The sequence below is a fragment of the Convolutriloba macropyga genome, unplaced genomic scaffold (genome assembly GCF_964194025.1).
Source record: "Convolutriloba macropyga unplaced genomic scaffold, txConMacr16.3 SCAFFOLD_2086, whole genome shotgun sequence".
In the NCBI taxonomy this organism is placed as follows: domain Eukaryota; kingdom Metazoa; phylum Xenacoelomorpha; order Acoela; family Convolutidae; genus Convolutriloba; species Convolutriloba macropyga.
Window position 1 is genome coordinate 1 of NW_027450111.1, and position 19,046 is coordinate 19,046.

Consider the following 19,046-nt stretch of genomic DNA (forward strand, 5'->3'; position numbering starts at 1 on the left):
ACATTTGCCAAATGGCGATCGAATCATTGGAACCCTGAGTGGAGGCCAGAAACGACTGATATCTTTCGGTGCCTCGATGATGCACGACCCTCGACTGTTGATTCTAGATGAGCCGACGGTGGGCGTAGATCCGGTTTTGAGTGCAAAGATCTGGCGTCATTTAGTCTACTTGTCTTCTAACAGAGGTACAACAATCATCATCACAACACACTATATCGAAGAAGCAAGGCAGGCTAACAGGGTTGGGCTTATGCGGGCGGGCAAAATTCTCTGCGAGGGAGAGCCGGAGGCGTTGATTGAAGAGAAGGGAGCAAAAAATTTGGAGGGAGTGTTCTTAGATCTATGCCAGCAGGACATATCACCTGGTAAATTTGTAAATTTAAAATACATGGTATTTTGTCGAGGGTGCCAAATCTCAGATACCGGCTGAACGGCGAATTGCCATTGTTAATATCTTTAAAAGATTGTGACAAAATATCACAGGAGGATGCAGAATCTCCCAGATTTTGAGGTTTTGATACAGAATCTGAAGATGAAAATGCCTTACAAGGATAGTACAAGATATACAGTTAGTAGCTTGCTAAATGATTGAAAATAAGAATCAGATCGCGGATAGTGTTGAAAGGCAGCTATTGTAGAAAGCTTTTTTCTTGTGAGTTGACGCGGATTGGTTTTGTTTTAATTAATAGTAACAAATTTTCAACAAGATTTGTTAATCTTGTTTACAGGGTACCTCTGGTTGGTTGCCCTTTCCTGAAATACAAATTATTCCAGGTTTAATTTGAAGGTTGTATAGGTTCGCCCCAGGAAAAAACTGAAAACAAACCTGATCATAGAGAGAATGATGATGAAATTGAACTTATTCACGGTGAAGAGAAAGACCCGAACAAAAACGATACTGAACCTAGCGAAGGCAACTCAAAATCTGAACGCCTTCAACTCTCCAGTTGCGGCAAGATCTTCAACTTCACTCATTTGATCTCTTGCATATTCAAAGACTTAATTCTTACACTTAGAGATGTTCCCTCATTGGTCTTCACGTTGCTTCTGCCTTTCATGCAATTATGTGTTGTTCTCATTACTATTGGAGGGAACCCTAGAAACCTGGACATCGCTGTGGTTAATGAAGACTCTGCTCCCGAGGGCTCATCTTACAGCCAGAAGTATCTTCAGTACTTGGATGAAGGGGACTGGGCCGATATTAAATATTACAAATCCATGAAATCAGGCAACTGTTTCCTTTAAGTATTCCTCAGTAAGAAATTATTTATATATAAAGTAAAGAATTCGAGGCTCAGCATTTCATAAACCATTTTTAATCGGGCACCAACGTTTTTTCTTGTAATATCTTGCAAGAATCCGTTGTATTTGTTTATCTTTTGAGATCATGTTAGATTTTATGCAAATAATGATAAACAGTAAAATAGGCGTTGAATAAGCAAGAATTTGCTATCCTTGTCATAACCTGGACTTATGAAAAGACTTTAAATGTCTAGTGTTTTGTGTGTGTCTGTATATATATATATATATATATATATATATATATATATATATATATATATATATATATATATGTATATATATATATATATATATATATATATATATATATATATATATATATGTGTGTGTGTGTGTGTGTGTGTGTGTATGTGGGGGGGGGGGGGGGTTGGTAAATGTTGACTATAATTCTAACTACACGGTTCAAATTCAGCTTAAAGTCGAGGCTTTTTCGCGGGCTATTTGGGTCCAGCAGTTACTAAAGAGCTAAACAATTTACATTGCATACTGGTAAAGAAGTTCATCAATTAATTGCACTCACCATAATGAAGGAAGCAGTTTTGGGAGTTTAGTACAAAGCGCGGCGGACAAGGACGAGGTCACAGCCGTGTTCCACTTCTTACCAGGATTCACTGAAGCCATTGTGACCAAGTTTGAAACGCCTTCAAAATTCTCGGTTGAAAATGCGAGCAGAAGCAGCATACAGTTAACTCTCGACGAGGGTTCCCCTTTGATTGCTAACCTCGTCATGAAAAAAGCGGAGGCAGCCTACAACAAGTTGGAAAACGATTTGTTTTCTCTATATGTTCCAAATCAGCCTCTTCAAGTTCCTGCCATCAACATTACGGAGCCTTTGTTTGAAGATGTGGATTCGTTCACCGACTTTGCAGCTCCGGGAACCATGGCATATTTGATATTTGTTTCGGCCACGTTTTTCTCAAGCACAAGGGTCATTGGTGAACGGAAATTGGGTTTGCTTGAACGTCTTACAATCTCAGGAGTTACGGGATCATCACTAACACTTTCTATGCTGTTTGTACAAAGTTTTATCCTCATGATGCAAGTTGGGATTTTGGTTATGACGACTCTGGTCATCTTCGGAACCCCTATGGACGGCAATTTATATTTAGTTTTGTTTATTGCTTGTCTTCAAGGGTACACTGGAATGATTTTTGGTATTTTGGTGTCGGTTATTTGTACTGAAGAAGCGCAAGTGTTCCAGTTAGTGTTTGGTCTCATGGAAATGATTTATTTCTTGAGTGGAATTGCATGGCCTCACGAATCTTTGCCTCCGGCATTGCAGACCATCAGCAGCTATTTGCCACTTGAGAAACCTGCGAAGGCATTGCGATTCATTCTGCTTAGAGGGTGGGACATCACATTCGAAGATGTTCAGGCCGGAATATATGTTAATATTATTTACTTCGCTGGGTTTCTTACCTTTGCAATTTTATTGAGGAAAGTTTTGCATATTAAAGGTTGAGGTCAAGGTCATTTTCATACTTAATTATGATTGCACCCTATCAAATATAGTTTACATATCATCAAAAACTATTTGTATTTTAGCTGTTATCCATTTTGTAGATTTAGTAATTCGGAATATTTTCAGCAGAAGTTTTTTTTCATTGTTGTACTGTTGATGATCAAGAGGTCACAGCACCAACCCAATAGATCAATCGAAATTTCGTCTGTTAGTTCAAAACTTGAAGGCAAAATGGGAACTCACCGTATTTAATGAAGAGGTCATAGTCGTTAGGACATAGAAGAATTTTTAAAATTTCATTTCACATGCGTATCATAAACTGAAAGCAATTCGGTATTCTCTTCAACACGTATAATTTCCATCATTTCAACGTATAAGTACCCAGGTTTAGGTGCGCGACCCTAGACTGCTCTGATCAGACCATTTGAGTCGCACACTGGTGTCGTGGTGCGACCCAAAATACATGGTCTGGGAAACGCTTGTGTCGCACGATGGTCTAGACAATGGTCACACTACGGTCTGATCAGAGGGCTTTGGGTCGCACGATAGTCTGATAAGTGGGAAAAGTCTGGGAAATGGTCTGATCATAGCAGTCTAGGGTCGCGCACCTAAACCTGGTTAACATCATCAACGTACAAAATAACAAGTGACAACTTAGACGGCAAAGTTTTTTCGATGCTCTTTTATCTGGTTTTTTGTTTGATGTTATTGATGTCAAATTTGACTCAGAGTCGGTCGACAATCATCTACTTCTGACCTTTCTACGTAAATTGAAATGTATTTTATTCTTATTTTAAACGACGCCTAGAAATACTCAATTCTGATTGGTTAATAATTTCTCGCCTATTTACTCGGTAAAATCCTCCGGCCCGAAAGAATTTGTTTTACCTGAACGTAACTATAATAGCTTAAGTTGCAGTAGAATACGTTTTCTCTACTTGTTGATTTCTGTGTTGCCTGGATTAATTGAAATCTATCGAATGTTGTAGTTCGTGCTTCCGTGAAAGTGATGCTCAGATCATCAAAAAATTTGTTGGATTGAGCAAAATTCTATGCGTATTTGCGCGTTTTGCTGGTGATAGAATCATATTGATCATGAAAACAACAAACGGGGTCTTTAATTGTTTCTGGAGATTTTTGGAAGCAGGAAAGGATTTTTTTAAACTCCCGAAAACATTTTTCTCTAGAGAATTGATGAAAAGAAATTGAAAATGCGCTGCGTGAAAATAGCGAAATTGACAATCAAAAGAATTCAAATTTTTATCAACAGGCAAAAACTTTACAAAAATTTTTTCAAGGTAAGGGACAACTAAATTTTCGATCGTTAATTTATGTTCTATACATTACGTAGCAGTACGTAGCAAAAATGTTTTTGCTGTTTTTGCGGCTGCTGTGGCATTTTGTGACCCATAGTGATAATACTTCGTCCTGGAGATGTTAATTTACCTCACTTTAAATCACGATAAAAAAGCTTTGAGTTAATTGTGGGCAAAAGTGAGGGACATATTATAAATTGACGGCTAAGCATAACCATTGTTCACAGAGTTGTTGCTTAAAGTTCCTTTTTGTGCCGACCCCACTTGTGGGGGAAGGAACTATATACTCAAGTGGGTTTTTTTTTGTTTAGACAATTTTGGCCGATCGATATATTCATCGTAGATAAATGTGAGTGGTATCACTAAAAAGCTCGCCAGCGTAGATTTCGAAATTAAAAAGATTTTTTTGAATTTCGTATTTTTCGAGGAGTTATCGAGGATTAAAATTTTGTGTGAACAAGTGATAAATACGTGATTTTGTTCACTTTTATCGTAACTTTTGTTCAAATTAAGGCTTTTCTATAAAAAATATTATATCAATATTACATTTCAAGCTACAAAAACAAACAATTTTGTGTTACCAATAGATTGATAAAAACGCTAGTTTAGGTCTCGCGAGGAAGTCTACTATAAAAAAAACTCGAATTCAATTTGAGAGCTGTTTTTTAGAATTTTTTTTATTTGTTTTTTTGGTCACTTAGAGAACAGTTATTTTCATATCGAGGTTCCGTTAATGACAAACCTCGTTTACAGTCTAATGGTACTCAATGAACAAAAATGTTGTTTTCAAGGAATCGCTCATGTTTTTTTTGTCTTTTACTCATGAGTTTTCGATATTTTTAATGAAATTTTGATTTCCTCTTTGAGATTTTACTGAATTTTTATGAGCCCTATGGCATAAACGCGCTAATTAAAAGTGCAATCGGTTTTCCAATGTGAATTAGGTAAGCCTATATAGTGCTTTGAGTGGACAGTTAATGGCTGTAAAGACCTTAAAAAATTGTTTTTCGAAATTTTTTTGAACATTAACCTATATTAAATTTATTTTGATTAATATTAAGTCTCTCAAAAAATTAGGACCCCTTTTTTTACTGCAACCAAACTTAATCTGGTAAGTGGTTTTATTTTCTAACTATTGGTTATATGACTTCCATGCCACGATTTTTCAAAATTTTTTTAAAGATTTTTGGATAATGTTTTTGTAATTTTGGTTCCTTTTGAAATCTTAACTCTTTATCCTCAAACTGATAGTTCTGATTGGCCAGCATAAGACGTTCAATGAAAAAGAGGTACAGTTTTCAGAGGAATGCGTATGCTTTAAATGGCTTCGCCATTTTCTTCTCCCACTTTTCTTCTGATTGTTTTGGTTTTTGCATGTATTAGTGGTTGTTTTCATAACCAAAATACTTATTGTGATCTCTTATTGATGACAATTTGATGAGAAACATCCTCTTCTTCCAATCGAGGCATATTAAGTGTATTTTTTGACTTCCGTTGAAAGATCTTGAATTTAATGGCTGTTAATACTTTAATAATAATTTTTTAGAATTTTTTTGGACACTAACCAATCTTAAATTTATCTTAGTTGGCCTCAAAAATGGCAGGACCTCCTTCTTTTCTACTGCAAGCTAAATGAATCTGGCTAGCGGTTTGATCATCTAACTATTGCTTTTATGACTTCGATGCCACGAGTTTTCATATTTTTTTAATTTTCGGATTTTTTTTTGTTATTTTGGATCCTTTTAGAACTTTATCAAATTTCCTGATATTGATAGTTCTAAAAGGCTTAGAAAAATGGAGAAGGCCTTCAGTGGATCATAGATAAAGCTTTCAGAGAAAAGTTTATGCTTTAAATGGCTTCGACACTTTCTTGCCTTTTTCCACTAAAATTTTTGGTTTTTGCCTGCTCTTGGTGTTGTTTTCATAATCAAAAGAATTATTGTGATGTCTTATTCATAACTTTGATATGGCAAACTTACTTATCTCGTTATCGAGGTATAAATTTGCGTATTTATTTACTTCCGTTGAGAGCTATTAAATTTAGTGGCTGTTAAGACTTTTAAAAATTTTTTTGGACCTTAACCATTATTAAGCTTATTTTCATGAACTGTAAGTCAGTCTCAGTAATAACAGGACCCTCCTTTTTTTACTGCAACCAAAATTAATCTGTTAAGCGGTTTTGTCTGCTAATTATTGGCTTCATGACTTCGATGCCACGAGTTTTCAATGTTTTTTTTTAAATTTAGGAACCAAAATTACAAAAAAAATATTCAAAAAGTTTTTGATTTTTTTTTGTAATTTTGGTTCCTTTTGAAATAATATCCCATTATCCTAAATTGATAGTTCCAATTGGCTTATAGAACACGTCTAATGGATCATTGATAAAGTTTTCAGAGAAATGCTTATGGTTTAAATGGCTTCGACAGTTTCTTCTCAACAAACATCCTTGCCTTCTCATTGAGGCATAACTTAGCCTATTTTTCGTCTTCCGTTGAAAGCTATTTAATTTAACGGCGTTGATATAACGGGTTTAATAAAAAATGTCGTAGTTTAATTATAGTTGCTCACACTTGTTGAATTTCTGAAGTCGTATTGTTTAAAAAAAAGAAGAACTCCATTGCTGTTAAAAAAATTATATTTTTAGAAATTAACAAAAATTTAACAAAAATTTTTATTTTTTTATTGGTTTCGACACTTTTCTCGCTCATATGTTTTGAATTTGTTGTTTTTGTTTTTTTTAAAATTTTTCATGTAGTCGTAAATTGCTGACTGGTCTCATAAGCTTCTAAATGAGTATTGAATGAATGATGTTGCTCAATGCACTCAGTTTATAGCGAATAGTATTAAAGTTTAGGATATTGTTCCTTCTTAAAGATTTTTTATACTTTTCAGTTTTTGTTCTTTTCAGAAACTTGTAATTCATTCTCATCATCGAGAGGTTCCGTCCAATTCCTTGTAATTCAAGCGATTGTTCCATTGATTTAATGTTGTAACTGATGTTTTGTTTGTTGGACAATATGCGTTTTCATAAAAGTTTTGTGAGTGGTCAATTTTTGTGTTTCTTTTTCTCTTTTAGCACATTTGCTAAAAAATTTTAGTTTTTGCTTATTTTTTGTTTGTTTTTTTTTTCTCGTAGTCTTTCTAATGACAGATCTTGTGAGCGCTGTAATGAGGCGTGGTATTATGCAATTCAATTAGTAGTTCGGTTTTGTATTGATTTTTTCAAATTCAAACATCTATTTTTAATTATCTCATCATTAGGTTGACAATTGAGTCAAAAATGTAGATGAGCTTGGGTCGGAACATCATGTGCGAACGCACATTAACGAGCATCCTTGTTAGTTTTTAGAATCCAAATTCAAAAACCTAATTGCTCGTGTGAACTTTATACAGTTAGTTGCAGAGCTGCTAATTATCTTTTCATATAACATTTATTTTTATGAGGTAAATTTCTGAGATTAGTTACAAGTTAGGCCTTCCCTCTCTATCGAGCAAAAAGATGAGTTTTTGAAATATTTAACTGGGAATAATTTTTTCAAGCATTTCTTAGCGTAATTGGATAAAAAGTGACATGAGCTCAATGAGCTCAATGATTAACTGGAAGATGAGCTCAATGATTAACTGGAAGATATTTATCGAAACTGAACAAAGTCGACCAGTGAATGCAAATTGAGTATGTGCCTCGGAGTGATCATCATTCATAAGAAAGTTATCCGTACTAAACTACTGTAGCAGATGAAAAAAATCGGGGACGAGACAGAGTTTTGACAAAAAATAGAAGAACCATCAAAAAGGCTTTCCAGTCCTAATGTAGAAAACTCATAACAAAAGCATAATTTTCAACATAACCAAACCGCTTTGCAAAGCCTCAAAAAATGGGTAATAGTTATTGTATGTAAAGAATATGGAACCTGGATATGTTTGATTTAATTGTCGGAAGTTGCCGTTGTTTGGACAAAAGCCACAAAGCTGCTGTGTTTTCATTATTGTCAGCAATCATAGCATACCGTTGTTTTATTCCATTTGCAAGCTTATGAATTTTCGTTTTAAGAACACAGAAAACGCAATGAAACTTTTAATGTTTTTTTTTGCTTTGAATCACATAGAAAATCCATCAGCATGAAGTATTGAACTGATTCTGTATAAAAAAAATAAATTAAAGTTTTGTAAAAAAAAATTATACGTAAACATTTGTTCAAGTAGTTTTGTTAACGTGAGAAGAAACCCCAAAAAATTTGCGACATGTTTTAAAACCAAGCTCACCGAAGTGTTCCTACGATGTGAAACAGAAACAGAATATAACTGTTATTTATTATCTATAAAACAGACTGCACCGGTGAAGCCAAACATTCCGGAACTTTCTAGCGTTCGAAATTGAGCATACTAAAGATTTCTTAGTTTTTTGTCCATTTTGTTTAATCTTCTGGACTGGACAGTCAAGATATGGACGCACAAAGATATCTATGACCTAGGATGACTTAGAGTAAATTTCGAACACTCCCTGGTAGACTCCGTAATATTAGTTTTTATCAAATTCGCCGTTATGACATGTTAAGCCGAGGGCTAAGCTGGCATTATTATGCTCGTCACGCAGTCCAAATGACTAGGCAAGATTCACATCAAATCATTCTGGATGTGACATTACCAAGTGTCTAAGATCTATATGCTTAGAGCAGAACTCGATTTAATTTAGATCTGAAGTAATTTAAGGTCACAAGTTGGCAACTCTTTAATTTTGATTTAGTACTGAATAAATTATTTTTCAGAAATTTATCAGTTAAGAGGCATATTCGTGGTACATTTGACTAAAAAGTGTACTAATTAGAAAAATATTTACCAAAATTTTTTTATAGCATCAGTTTTGCATTCCCCCAGACGAACTCCAACGGTTATCTTGTAAGATCTTGCAAGATGGACGGTTATCATGCGTGACTCTTGCAAATCGGACGGTTATCTTGCAAGATCTTGCAAGATTTTTGCAAGAATCTTGCGAGATCTTGCAAGATAACCGTCCGAATTTGACTGGGGTCATCCTAATTTAAAAAGAACTCATAATCGAGACAGAGTAACTCCCTGAAATTTCCCTGAATTAATAATGAAGACTTATTTGGCTCTGAACAGTCCTCCCGTGTATGACTTCTTCTTTTTGCACTGATCATTGCTGATTCAGTCCTCATAACTACATAAAAGTGGCCTATTTGTGATCTAATTTTATTTAAAATATTCGGTTAACTTTGAAACTTTGACGTTTAGTAGCTGGAAGTTACATAAAAATACTTTATTATGTGAAACCTAGTTTCGCCAACTTTTAGAGAAATATCCATATTTTACTTCTATAAGCATTTTTCAACGCAATCTGTGTGCCAAGAATATTGATCAAAATATTTTGTGAAAAATTGTAGAGGAAAATAACCATTGTATGCTTTCTCCGTCATTAAAAAGAACTATTATACCGACCAATATGGCGGAAAATCAGTCTGAACAACAGAGCAGGACTGACTGCGTGTGGGCAATATCAGTTTCAAACGCCCACAAAAAGTACAGGGGTTTAAAACACCCAGTATTGAATGGACTGGACATGACAGTAGAACAGGGTTCAATCTATGGACTGTTGGGACCATCAGGGTGCGGAAAGACAACTCTGCTTAAGTGTATTATAGGTAAAATTTTATAAATTTTTGACCAATCAAGCTCTGACCTGTTTAGCCGATTCCTGGTGATCACGCATCAGGGGGGTTTTTTACACTCGAATAAAATAGTCTGAAAAGTCTTTGTGCACCCGAAAATCTGGACAATAAAATTGCGGTGTCATGGAATCTAAAACCAAGTATCATACGCAATTTAAAGCAACAGAAGTTCAACCATTCGTTGTATGCTTTGTGTTGATTTTTTTTGCTATTTACTTTTAAAAAGGTATGATTTTTCGGGGTAGTGGGTGTTAAAATGGCCCAATATTCGTGCAATGAACCTGCAATGTCTTGATAAATATTTATATTTGATGCTGGCGACGTATTTGGTGCTGTCCTTGTTTCTTCAAAGTTTCCATCCATCAATCTTCTGCAACTAATTTGAATTTCTGTTTTCAGGCATTCATCGATTGAATCACGGTCGCAGTCTTGTGTATGGACAAGAAACTCCATGCGACAACGACGAGTTGAAAGTGCCAGGGAAAGATATTGGGTACATGCCTCAAGAACTGGCTGTCTACTTCAACTTTCGAATCAACGAATTGTTCTTTTTCTACGGCAAAGTGAACGGAATGACAACTGCAGAAATCTTGAAGCAAACTGAGTTCCTATCCGAATTCCTTCATTTACCAGAAGGTGAAAGAATCATCGGAACCTTAAGTGGAGGCCAGAAGCGTCTGGTCTCATTTGGAACCGCAATGGTACACGATCCGAAGTTAATGATTCTGGACGAACCAACTGTCGGAGTGGATCCAGTTATCAGTGCCAGTATCTGGCAACATTTGGTATATTTGTCTACCAATAGAGGCACCACTATAATCATCACAACACATTATATTGAAGAGGCGAGACAGGCTAACAGGGTTGGTCTCATGCGCGCTGGTAAAATGTTATGTGAGGGAGAGCCAGAAGCTTTGATCAAGGAGAATTCAAAAAATTATCTTGAGGAGGTGTTTCTGGATCTCTGCAGACACGAGACCTCACAGCCTGATTCTTTTGGTAATTTATTAAAGTTTTCCATGCATATTATAATGCAATTTTGGGTAAGTAACATGCTCTTGCGTTTGCATTGTTTTAACCAATAATCTGTACGGCAGGAAAAACGATGCTGATAATATGCATTATAACATTAGACATATATAACAAATATTTAAATCACAGAAAATATATGAAGTAAACGTTAATCTTTTTGAAAACATCACAACAGACGCTGATAAATGTTGCAGCAAGTAACACCTAACTCTGCGGGAGAACATTGAGGAAATCCATTTTTCTGTCTCACAACAGCTTTAATTATCAAAGAGTCTTTTTTTGTCCCATTGAGAGTTTACTTTGTATCGGGCGTTGATGCGGTAAGTTACAGTAAATAAGCAACAATAGTTTTTAAAAAAATCAAAACAGGAAAAAAATGGTTTGTGATAATTTTTTAAAAAATTTGATGGAAAGCTGCTTTGTGGAGTTATACTATAGTGCAGCAATATCTCTGTAGTAATAAGGTGATATTTTAAAAGAGAAAAATGTAGCAAAATGTTTTGATGGGAATTAGTGTTAAAAATCCTTGACATTCTGCCACTATTAGCGAGAGTCAACTCAATAAAATTCTAAGGCAAGCATTTTTATGACCTATGGGACAATTTTATTTAATCCCAAAATCTCGCTCCTATGAGTTGACTTGAGTTTTTGTTGAATTTACCTCTGTAGAAAATTCTAAAATACCAGGATGTGAAAAGTGACCATTCATATTTGAATCCGGTATCTGAATGATTTTGACCATTTTGTTCAGTTCTATTCGTTTTTATTGACAGAAAGAAAAATATTCCCAGACGATACTTTTCGGCCCGCTCTTTGAACTAGATTTTTGCAGGTCTGAATCAGTTGTAGATGCTGACAACTGCTGATTTTTTATTAGCATTAACGTAATTGCACTGTATAAAAGCATTGAGAAATTATGTGCATGATATAAACGCAGCTACTGTTATAGGTTATGGATGATTCTACTAAGTTCCTACAAGATTCTATTGCACTGATATCGATACAATCATAAGATTCATAAGACACGACAATTTTTTCCTAATTACTGGGTAGCAATATTGAGGGTAATCGTTTTGTATCGTCGTTTTGCTTTGTCATTTGTACCATTTTTTGTTAAGAGTGTTTGATCAGGCATCAAAAGTTTCAACGAAAAAATTTGAGGTGGTTTTATTAGTATGCAGTTATTATTGCTCAATGTATTTTAGGAAATTCTCACCTTATATAAATTTTACACTATTATTTTGATCCTTTGCTATTAATTTTTCGCAAAATTTCACAGGTTCATTTCATATAATAGAAAAAACAAACTCTAATCGAAGGTCCAAACTATTTCTGAACTTTTAGTGTTTGACAAAACTAAATTTTCCACGCTTTTAGCTTTATTTCTTAAAAGTTGTTTTGATAGTATTTGACACAAAAATTCAATTACTTTTAACTTTTTTTCGCCTTGAACTATCGGTTTCATCTCTGTATTTTGCGGCTGTTACGGCTGATCTGTTGAACGTATAAACTTTAATCATGCAAAGAAATTTTTTAAAGAAAGAGATTGTCAAATAATTTTCCAAATTTCTTTAAAATAGACATAATTGCTTGGCAAAAAATTTCTTAGGCTAATAGATGAATTGAGTGTTTTTACATCCAATTGTTAATTGAATTGAGATCACTTCTCTATAAGTTTTTTTTTCTATCCATTTGTATTGGTTTCAAGAGATAACAGATACGACAAGGCGGCTCGTTAATGTGCGTTCGCACATGATATTCCGACCCGAGCTCATCTACATTTTTGACTTAATTGTCAACCAAAAGAAGAGATAATAAAAACAGATGTTTGAGTTTTAACAAATTGTTACAAAATATATCTACTAATAGAATTACATAATGTCGTGCATTATTCTAGCACCATTGAAATCTGACCTTAAAGAGACTACGAGACAAAAAAAACTAGAAACCAAAAAAATTAGCAAAAACAAAAATTTCACGGAAAAAAATGAATATCTAAATGCAGTCAGATAAAACCTTAACTACTCAAATTTAAATTCTCCTAAATATACAGTGGATGGAAAGTTTTTTTGATGAGACAATAATACAAGTCAACAAAGAGAATGATCAATGAGGCGAAATTCAAAAACTAATCAACATTTTTTAAACCAAGAAATTTCAAAAGTATAAAAAATCATTAGCTTTGAACTATATTACCTTTGATAAATTACGAAAAAGTTATTACAAAAAGAAAAAGATTTGTCTTTGAGTAGAATAAGCCTTAGAAACGAACTAAAGAAAAACTTAAAAAAATTAGAAACGATTTGCGAAAACACAAACTATTGCTACCATTAAAATAATCAGCCATTATCTGAATATTAAGTATTTTCAATTCAATTCTTACTTCTACTAATTCAGCTGCAGGAATTATACTGAGAGATTAAATAAGATTATTTGGGCCACATTTGTAATCCATTGGGAGCTGTTACTACAGAAGAAAAGGAACGCAAAAAATGACAACTAAAAAAACGATTATAAAAACGCATATTTTCCGACAAACAAAGAATCGGTGACAATTAAAATCAGTAGATATGTTATTTGTTGAAATACCAGAAATGAATGTGACCTCTCATCGATGAAAATAAGTTACAGTTTGACAAAAAAGAACAACAAAAACTGAAAAATGTTTGAAAATGTATATCATAAACTTTAAGACTAAAGGTTATAAACTGATTAAATGATCCGGGTAACATCAATAATTCAATCCTCAATTACAATCTTAAGAGACTTTTCAGCAATTTACGGCTACCTAAAGAACAAAACAGGCAAAAACAGCAATTTCAAGAAAAAAATTTGGCGAGAAATGTGTCGAAGGCATTAAAAAAAGAGCTATTCACTAAAAACTTATCCAAATTCAATTAATTTTTTAACAGCAATGGGATTTGTTTCTTTATAATTTCAACAAAGAATCAAATGTGAACAAATACATTAGACCCACGAAATTTTTGAGAAAACTCGTAATATCAACGCCATTAATTTCATTAGCTTTCAACGGAATCCACTAAACAAGCTAAATTATGTTTCCACGGGACAACAAGTTTGTTTGCCATTCATATTTTGGCATTAAGGCCTCAAAACAAGTTATTGACTACGAAAACAACAACAAAGCAACAAAGACAGGCAACAACCAAAAATTCAGTAGAAAAGTGCCAGAAGAAAGTGTCGAAGCAATATAAATCATAAGTTCTTCTCTGAACGCTTTTTATATGATCCGTTGAACGTCTTCCCTAAACCAATGGGAACTATCAGTATTAGGATGATGTGACAAAAATTCAAAAGGATTCAAAAATAGGAAAGTGTACCCGAAAATTTTAAAAAAGTATGAAAATTAGGGCCATTGAAGTTTTAAACTTAATAGATAGAAGATAAAACCGCTAACCAGAAAATTTTTGGCTGCATTAGGAATAAAAAAGATTCCAAACGTACTGAGACTGACTTACAGTTTACGAATAAAAAGTTAAAAGTTTAGAATTGTTTAATGTTCCAAAAAAATTTCGAAAAAGTGTTTTTAAAGTCTTTACAGCCATTAACCTCAAAAGCTTTTAACGGAGGTCAATAACTACGCTCAGAAACAACACGTCGCCAGCAAAAAGACGTTTGTCTTGCATAGATAATCAATAAGAGATCACAATAAGTCTTCAGACTATGAAAACAACAACAAGACAGGCAACAAACAAAAATTCAGTACAAAAGTGCCAGAAGAAAGTGTTGAAGCAATTTAATTCATAAGTTCTTCTCTGAAAACTTTATATATGATCCGTTTAACGTTTAACGTCTTTCTTGAACCAATGGGAACTATCAGTATTAGGATATTGTGATAAGATTTCAAAAGGATCCAAAAACAAGAAAAAGTACCCGAAAATTTTTTTTTTAAAATATGAAAATTAGTGGCATTGAAGTTTTAAAACTAAAAGGTAGAAGATAAAACCGGCAACCAGATTTTTTTTGCCGGACCCTGGAACAAAAGAGACCCTGTAAATACTCAGATTGACTGACAGTCCACGGAAAAAAAATTCAGGATCGGTTAATGTTCAAAGAAATTTTCGAAAAATTGTTTTTAAAGTCTTTACAGCCATTAACCTCAAAAACTTTTAACGGAGGTCAATAACTACGCTCAGAAACAACACGTCGCCAGCAAAAAGATGTTTGTTTTGCATAGATAATAAGTAAGAGATCACAATAAGTCTTCAGACTATGAAAACAACAACAAAGACAGGCAACACACAAATTTTCAGTACAAAAAAGCCAGAAGAAAGTGTTGAAGCAATTTAAATCATAAGTTCTTCTTTGAAAACTTTATTTATGATGTGTCGAACGTCTTTACTGAACCAATGGGAACTATCGGTTTTAGGATATTGCGATAAGTTTTCAAAAGGATCCAAAAACAAGAAAAAGTACCCGAAAGTTTTTTTAAAAAATGTGAAAATTAGTGGCATTGAAGTTTTAAAACTAAAAACTAGAAGATAAAACCGGTAACCAGATTATTTTTGGTAGCACTAGAAATAAAAAGGCATCCTGTTAGTACTCAAACTGACTAACAGTCAACGAAAAAAATTTAGGATCGGTTAATGTTCAAAAATGTTTCCGAAAAACTTTTTTAAAGTCTCAACAGCCATTAAATTCAAAAGCTTTCAACGGAGGTCCGAAACTACGCTCAGAAATAACACAATAACGGGAAAAAGATGTTTGTCATTCATAGGTGATCAATAAGACATCACAACAAGTCTTATGACTATGAAAACAACAACAAAAACAGGCGAAAACCGAAACTCAGTAGAAAAAGCGAGAAGAAAAGTTCGAAGCCATTTGAAACCATAAGCTTTTCTCTGACAATTTTAGGATAATGGAAAATGATTTCAAAAGTAACCAATAATACGGAAATATCCAAAAAAAATTTAAAACCTTTGAAATCTTGTGTCATTGAAGTCATATTACTAAAAGTTATGAAGATAAAACCGCCAGCTATATAAAATAATTTGGTTACAGTAGGACGTCAGGGGTGCTGTCATCAAAGGGACTGACTTACAAATCACGATAATGAGTTTATGATTTGTTAATGTTCGAAAAAATTTTCAAAAATTTGTTTTTAAAGTTTCAACAGCCATTAGCTGTCCAGTCAAAGCACTAGATATGATCACTTAGATCTCTTTACGGAACATATTGCACTGTTAGTCAATGAGTTTTTGCCATAAGACTCTAAAAAATTATTAAAACCTCAAAAAGAAACTCAAAATTTCATTTAAAATTACGAAAACTCAGAGTCGAAATTAAAAAAAAAACTGAGCAATTCCTTGAAAACGATTTTTTTTGTTCATTGGGCTTCATTTGAGTGTAAATCAGGTTTGTCATTAACGGAACTTCGATATGAAAAGTGACTTGTGTCTAGGTGACTTAAAAAAGCAAAAACAAAAGTGGAAAAGTTTCATTAAAAAAGAGCTCTCAAATAGATTTCGATTTTTTTTGATATTGAAGCTCCCAATGAGACCAGAACTAGTTTTTTTGTCGCCTTTAGTCTATTAGAAACACAAAATTGGTTCTTTTTGGCAAGAAATTCAAGTTTGAACTTCTGATTTTTTAGAAAATATCTTAATTTGAAGAAAAATCACACTAAAAGTGAACAAATATCCCGTGTTCACACAAAACTTCAATCCTCGATAACTCCTCGAAAAAAACGAAAATCAAAGAAATCTTTTTAATTTTGAATTCTGCGCTGAACCAGCTTTTTAATGATACCACTCACATTTCTCTACGAAGAATAGATCGATCGGCCAAAATTGACTGAACAAAAAAAAACCCGTTTGAGTATATAGTTCCTCCCCACACAAGTGGGGTCGGAACAATAATTAAAAAAAATTCCAAAATTGTAAAAAAAACATTTATAATTTTGTGTCATTTGAAAGCTTTTTTAAAACTTTGTCACCTGTTGTTTGACTATCCGCTGAGATTTCATGATAATATCAGAATAACGGGAAAACAACAAATGGAAATTTACAAAGTTTTCTAATTATTACAAAAATGAGAAACTCTCAGTTTCTCACATCTTTGTGATTATGAGTTTAAGGCAAAACATGCTCCCTGAATTTTACCAATTTTGAAAAAAAAAACAGAAAACAGAAGTTTGACCAACTACCCTTTTAGGAGACGGGCTTTCCTTGAATTGACTTTTATCAAAAACTGAAGAAAATGGTCAACTTAAACTCTTTTATTATGCGTTATTAGAGTGTGCCGCTACCAACATTGAATTAGAAGTTGATGATAGTGATATTAGTGAGAAAAAGATTCATCATTCAATTTTAGTTAATTTTAGGTGGCAGCCAAGGCAGAGATATAAAAGCAGAGCAAAATTCTGAGCCCGCTTCCAACGATACGCTGGAATCAATAAAGCACCGCCAAAGTGGAACGAACAAATCTGTACCGATCAAAAACAACACGAACAGCTGTTATTCGTTGAACTTTTCTCACATGTACGCCTGCATTTTCAAAGAATTTATCCTCATTCTCAGAGACGCTCCTGCTCTTGCTTTCAACTTTCTTATTCCAGCTTTACAATTGGCTGTATTTCTGGTCGGCATTGGCGGCAACCCCTCTAACTTAAACATTGCAATTGTGAATCAAGACTCGGCTCCAGAAGACATTTCGTTAAGCGTCCAATTTTGTGATTATTTGAACAAAAGTCATTGGGGTTCTTTGAAACATTACGGAACATTTGAAGCCGCAAAAAACGCGGCTGATGACGACAAAGTTGAAGCGATTGTTCTTTTTAAGCCCAATTTTACAGATTCTCTGCTTAAGAAATTTCAGAATCCGGACGAGTTAACATTTGCGGAAGCAAATAAGAGCAAAGTTTACGTTACCCTTGACGACGGTTCACCTATAAATTCTAATCGGATCTGGAACAAAATAAACGCCGCCTATTCGAAGCTTGAGGAAAGCTTGTACGTGCAATTTGTACCAAATAAGGCGTTAGATTCGGATGGAGTTGAGAAAACGGACCCACTCTACGAAGATGTGGGTTCTTTTACGGATTACGCAGCGCCTGGAACCATAATGTACTTAATATTTGTTGTTTCGTGCGTATTTTCAAGCACCAGAATTATTGGCGAGCGAAAACTGGGCCTTATAGAGCGTCTTAGTATATCCGGCGTTACCGGATCTGCGCTTATAGTGTCAATGGTAGTAGTCCAAAGTTTTATTCTATTCATTCAGGTTGGAATCTTCTTGATGACCGGGTTGTTAATATTTGCAACCCCTTCAGAAGGCAATTTATGGCTTGCGGTCACCTTGGCGTCTGTTCAAGGATTCACCGGTCTCATATTTGGGATCTTTGTGTCTGTGATTTGTGCAGAAGAAGCGGAAGTGTTTCAACTTGTGTATGGACTGGCTACCGTAGTCATGCTTCTAAGCGGCATCCTCTGGCCTCTGGAAGCTCTGCCCGGATTCCTGAAAATTATCAGTTCGGTCTTGCCTTTGGCAATTCCAGCGAGAGCGATGCGATATGTGTTGTTGAGAGGCTGGGATCTTACCTTTGGCGTTGTTCAGCTAGCGTTTCTTATTAACTTGGGCTATTTCTTTGGGTTGCTGATAATCACTATACTTCTGCAAAAGTATCTACATAGGAAAGGGTGAATTTTTGTATCATAATTTGTTTTACAGGGTTAATCACAATATCTGTTTTTTAACCAAAGTTCCATTCGAAATTGTTTAATTTGAGTACTCTAAATCTAACAAAGGGTCTTAGAAATAAACCACAGCGGAAAAAAACCCTAATTTTAGACAGGCAAAAAACCCCACGAAAAAATTCCTCGTTACATTTGAATTTTCGTCGTGATAATATCTCAGTTGAGATCGTTCCGTATCAGGACACATGCGCAACTCTTTAACAGTCAAATAGGGACTTATTCAGGTGGGAATTCATTCCCGAGGGGGTTTATTTCGATGTGGGTTTGTTTCTATGGATGATTACATTTTTTCTTATCTAAAACTTTGGTGTTTTTTTTCGGTGGGATTTTTAAACCGATTTACAAATCGATTACTCAGCAGAAAGATTTTTTAAAAAAAACTGTGATTTGTCTGTCATTAGTGCAAAACTCAATTTAGTATTATGCACATCAAACAGTTTTAAAAGTTTTATATTGATGCTATACCAAAATGTGTTACAGAACCTACCCAATATTTTAAGTTCAATTTAAAAGATATTTTATCTATCAT

General features: G+C 34.2%; 2 protein-coding genes across 2 annotated transcripts; both read left to right on the forward strand.

Moving 5' to 3' along the window:
• Positions 1-6: 6 nt before the first annotated feature.
• Positions 7-2,895, forward strand: LOC142355605 (ABC transporter G family member 20-like). Its single transcript, XM_075407717.1, has 3 exons — positions 7-365; positions 797-1,228; positions 1,854-2,895. The coding sequence occupies exons 1-3, from the start codon at positions 77-79 to the stop codon at positions 2,762-2,764; spliced, it is 1,632 nt and encodes a 543-aa protein (XP_075263832.1). The 5' UTR covers positions 7-76; the 3' UTR covers positions 2,765-2,895.
• Positions 2,896-9,541: 6,646 nt separating this feature from the next.
• LOC142355606 (ABC transporter G family member 23-like) lies at positions 9,542-18,464 on the forward strand. The gene is made up of 3 exons (XM_075407719.1): positions 9,542-9,740; positions 10,167-10,766; positions 17,146-18,464. The coding sequence occupies exons 1-3, from the start codon at positions 9,542-9,544 to the stop codon at positions 18,462-18,464; spliced, it is 2,118 nt and encodes a 705-aa protein (XP_075263834.1).
• The last annotated feature ends 582 nt before the right edge of the window (positions 18,465-19,046 follow it).